Genomic DNA, 5036 nt, shown 5'->3' with positions numbered 1-5036 from the left:
TGTAGGAAAACAAGCATGAGTAAACTGGAAATGAGTACAGCGGAAATATACCAAGGGCACCCATGGATGTGAAAATCTAAGTTATTATGAAAGACTAAAATACCTGAACTTGTACAGAGTATCTTACAGATATTTAAAAGGAGATCTTATTCAGGTATATAGGGCATTTAGGGACAACTACCTCTGGGAATGTTAGGGTTATCAAAAAGTACTAGAGAATCATCAGATAACCTATGTAGAAGATTCTATAGGAATGAGAAGTGTACTAATTGGTTCTCTGACAGAGTAGCTGATGCTTGGAACAGACTACCAAATTACATTAAAGCAAGTACTAGCTTAGATATTTTTAAGAACAGCCTGGACATTTATTATGGGAACAAGTGTTTTGGTATATTGGCAATCTAGAAGGGCACCTGTGCTTGAAACATTTGTATGTATGTAAGTCTGTTTCCAGTGTTAAAAACATACTTAGAGAGGTCCATCATTTTCCTGTTTATGTAGTCTAAGGGAGTTCATCAGAAGTCATTCACACCCTCACACCCTCACAAACAATGGCTTTGTCACAGTCATACTTGGAATGAAGGCATTTGAGTGCCATGGTGACTTACAGGATTCTCTCACCTGATAGATTGACTGTTACTATGTCTACATCTGCCTGTTGGTTGGAGTAGCAGTGTGCCAAACTGTGGAATCACATATATCAAGTAAACTATCATGGTGAATGGGCTGTTTTTGTAGGCTTAATGGCTTGGCCAAACCTCTCTGATGACTTCTGCATGTGGTCATGATGGACAACACTACATGTGGTATGGAAAGAGTTTTAAGTCTATTGCTAAGATTTGGCTTTCAAGAACATGGTTTTGCAACTGACTCTTTTTTTTTTTGTCTTACTTGATATAGGCATTACGTTATTATGGGCATTAAAAACCACTCTGAGTGAAATATTTGACTCCAGTAATAAGTAATATGCATTTACATCTCAAACATATGTCTTCCTTCTCTTTTAATAGCAAATGGTTTTCAATAAGCATGTGGCAGTTGGTACACTGCCTCAGGGTACAGAGTGCTAGAAGGTTGGCAACAGATAGCCAGCTGTTATACAGACAGACAGAACAGAAAGCCATAGAATGGATCCATGTTTATTGTAGAACTACCATATGACATACATTATTTAATGTTATGGAATTTTATGGTACTTAACATCTATCTACCTATTAAACTGTTTATCTATCTATCAATATCTATCTATCTATCTATCTATCTATCTATCTATCTATCTATCTATCTATCTATCTGTATATAGAGGGGGGGGGATGAAAGACTGAAACACACACACACACACACACACACACACACACACACACACACACACACACACACACACACACACGCGCACACACACACACACCCACATTTATGTACAAAATTAGTTTCTTTCCTAAATGTCAAAAGGCTTTGCTCTGCTTCAAGGATCTAAAATGCATAGAGAAGCACAAAATAATCCAACACTGAATAACACCTGTTCAGTATTTAGTTTTAGAGAAGTAAACTCTTCATAACTACACACTATGTGAAATATGAACCCTCCAATGCAAATCAGTTTCCCTTTTATAACATCATCACTGCTTATGTAAAAATATAGCAAAAACAACGTTAAGCAACTTATGATGGCAGGAAAAAACATTTTTTTTAGGAAATATTATATTCACAGTACAACAGAGACATTGTTGTTTCCAGTAATATTAAAAGAAAGCAATAATGCCTGACAAGGTAATTTCTGATAGAGGTTGTATTTTAGATCCAAAATATATATTATGCAAATATTCAATAATGTTTACACACATACAAACACATACACACACACAGACATACATGAACACATAAACACACACACACATACAAAGTTACATATGCACACATACAAAGGGATGCAGAGACAGAGAGACACCCTCTCTCACATATACAGGTGGATGCAAGCACACACAGATACACACACACACACACACACACACACACACACACACACACACACACACACACACACACACACACTACAGAGAGTCATATACACAAACAGATGCATTGTCACAGACAGACTCACAAAGAAAGATACACACAGATATAGAGACACAGAGGCTCAGACAGATTTACTCAGATGTTCGCAAAACACATACACACACACACACACACACACACACACACACACACACACACACACACACACACACACACACACACACACATACACACACGCACACATGCACACACACACACACACACACACACACACACACACACACACACACACACACATGCACAGACGTGCACACTCACAACTATGGTCGATTTAGAGTGTCTAGTCAACCTATTGCATGTCTTTGGAATGTAGGAAGAAACCAGAGCACCTGGAGAAAACCCATGTTAACACAAGGAGAACATGCGGACTCTGCACAGAATGCACCCCAGCCAAGAAGTGAACCAGAGAAGCTTTTGTCGTGATGATGAACTTGTATCCCTTCCTAGGATGGATCTCTATATTACATCCCTGCTTGTCAGGCTTGGCACCAATTCCCAGTGATCTTTTACAGGATATACCAAGTATTTGAGAGTGGATAAATAAATGAATTAGTGTTGTCACATTTGACTTGCTTTATGTTATTACCCTTTACACTCTCCTCCATAGCATGTGTAAGACTAAGAAGAGTACACATGCTGCTTTTTCAAGTACCAAAATAAGTAATTACAGCATCTGCTTGTTTCTCTAAATAAATATATATATTTTTTTTCATTTACACTCTAAGAGATCACTTTAAAAATTCAGACCAAAAATGTTTTAGTGCTGCCTTTAATTATTAGTGGCATTCTTTTGTAACATTTTCAGGAAACTAAGTCTGATTTCTTTTGTTTTCAGGCAATAAATAATGGGGTTCATCAGTGGTGGAAATATGTTCTGGAAGACACCCACAAGTACAGATAAGCTGAGATAACTGTCTCTAATTTGATATGACAATAATATCCCACCTTGTACACAGATAAATACAAAAATGACAATAAGGTGACTTACACAAGTTGAGAATGCCTTCTGATGTCCCCCAGGAGAAGCCACTTTGGTTACTGTTACAAGGATTTTCATGTAAGTAAGGGCGATAAAACACATTACAATACACATAATTACCAGAACCAAGGTTACAGTTATTAGAGAATATGTGCTAACATCAATACAGGACAATATTATTATTGATAAATGCTCACAGAAATAATAGACAATTTTATTTGGTCCACAAAATGGTAAGGTAAAGACTGTCCATGTATGGCCAACACCAACCAATATTCCTGGCACCCAACAGGAAACAGCGAGTCTGGATGCATGTCCATTGGACATTACTGTAGGATAATACAATGGATTACAGATTGCTTGGTACCGGTCATAAGCCATGACTGCCAACATAAAACACTCTGTAACATTGAAACATATAAATAATCCCATTTGCACTATACAGGATTTAAATTCAATGTAACTGTCATTCCATAGTAACTGGTGCATTACCTGAGGGACTGTTACTGAAGTTAAGCAGATATCCAACACAGCTAGATTGCAAATAAACAGGTACATTGGTGAGTGTAGGTGAACATTTTGTTTAATAATTAGGAGAAATACTATATTTCCTAGGAGTGTCATGATGTAAATTAGAAGAAAAAACATGAAAACAGTTATCCGAAACTGTGAGTTCTGTAGTCCATCAAAACCAGTAATTATAAAATGTGATATCAGAAAGTCTGATTGGTTTTTCTGTGCCATGGTGGGTGAATTGCATTCCCCGATTCACTAGGACAACTAGAACAGATGAAATAATATGACATTAAGTTAAAAATTTGTTTTAATGTTTGTACGTTAAGATAGCAATGAGAATTAGGCTTTCCTTATAAAACATCTCAACAAGCACTCTTGAGGAAGTACTTATTCATTACAACTGATCACACTATACAGTTCCCATGTAGATAAAAATAAAAAACCTTTTTCTTGAAAGTAGTAAATCCACTTCCACCACCATGCGGGTATTTTAAGCCTTTCCATACCACATGAACTTTAATTTCTCTATAACATAGCAGCAGGGAAGGGAATGAATTCCTTAAATTAGTGCACAGTGGTCTCACACAATTAGCAATAATGTTATCACACAGAAGCCAAGATACAAACAGGAAATCTATCACTTCTGAATAGGAAGTGAGTACTTAATCCAGTATACATCATGCACATCATGCAAATGTCACTTCTGAATAGGAAGTAAGTACTTAATCCAGTATACATCATGCACATCATGCAAATGTCACTTCTGAATAGGAAGTAAGTACTTAATCCAGTATACATCATGCACATCATGCAAATGTCACTTCTGAATAGGAAGTGAGTACTTAATCCAGTATACATCATGCACATCATGCAAATGTCACTTCTGAATAGGAAGTAAGTACTTAATCCAGTATACATCATGCACATCATGCAAATGTCACTTCTGAATAGGAAGTAAGTACTTAATCCAGTATACATCATGCACATCATGCAAATGTCACTTCTGAATAGGAAGTAAGTACTTAATCCAGTATACATCATGCACATCATGCAAATGTCACTTCTGAATAGGAAGTGAGTACTTAATCCAGTATACATCATGCACATCATGCAAATGTCACTTCTGAATAGGAAGTAAGTACTTAATCCAGTATACATCATGCACATCATGCAAATGTCACTTCTGAATAGGAAGTAAGTACTTAATCCAGGCTACATCATGCACATCATGCAAATGTCACTTCTGAATAGGAAGTGAGTACTTAATCCAGGCTACATCATGCACATCATGCAAATGTCACTTCTGAATAGGAAGTACTTAATCCAGTATACATCATGCACATCATGCAAATGTCACTTCTGAATAGGAAGTAAGTACTTAATCCAGTATACATCATGCACATCATGCAAATGTCACTTCTGAATAGGAAGTGAGTACTTAATCCAGTATACATCATGCACATCA

The 5036-nt window shown here is 36.7% G+C and overlaps 1 protein-coding gene across 1 annotated transcript; it reads right to left on the bottom strand.

Annotated features, from left to right (window-relative positions):
- Positions 1 to 2845: 2845 nt before the first annotated feature.
- Positions 2846 to 3799, bottom strand: LOC122810784 (olfactory receptor 5V1-like). Its single transcript, XM_044082343.1, has one exon. The coding sequence runs from the start codon at positions 3797 to 3799 to the stop codon at positions 2846 to 2848; it is 954 nt and encodes a 317-aa protein (XP_043938278.1).
- Positions 3800 to 5036: the final 1237 nt, after the last annotated feature.

This window comes from Protopterus annectens, chromosome 9.part0, assembly GCF_019279795.1.
Source record: "Protopterus annectens isolate FY-2018-M chromosome 9.part0, PAN1.0, whole genome shotgun sequence".
Lineage (NCBI taxonomy): Eukaryota > Metazoa > Chordata > Ceratodontiformes > Protopteridae > Protopterus > Protopterus annectens.
The sequence above is the reverse complement of the archived record's forward strand: the minus strand, read 5'-3'. Positions and strand labels throughout refer to the sequence as shown.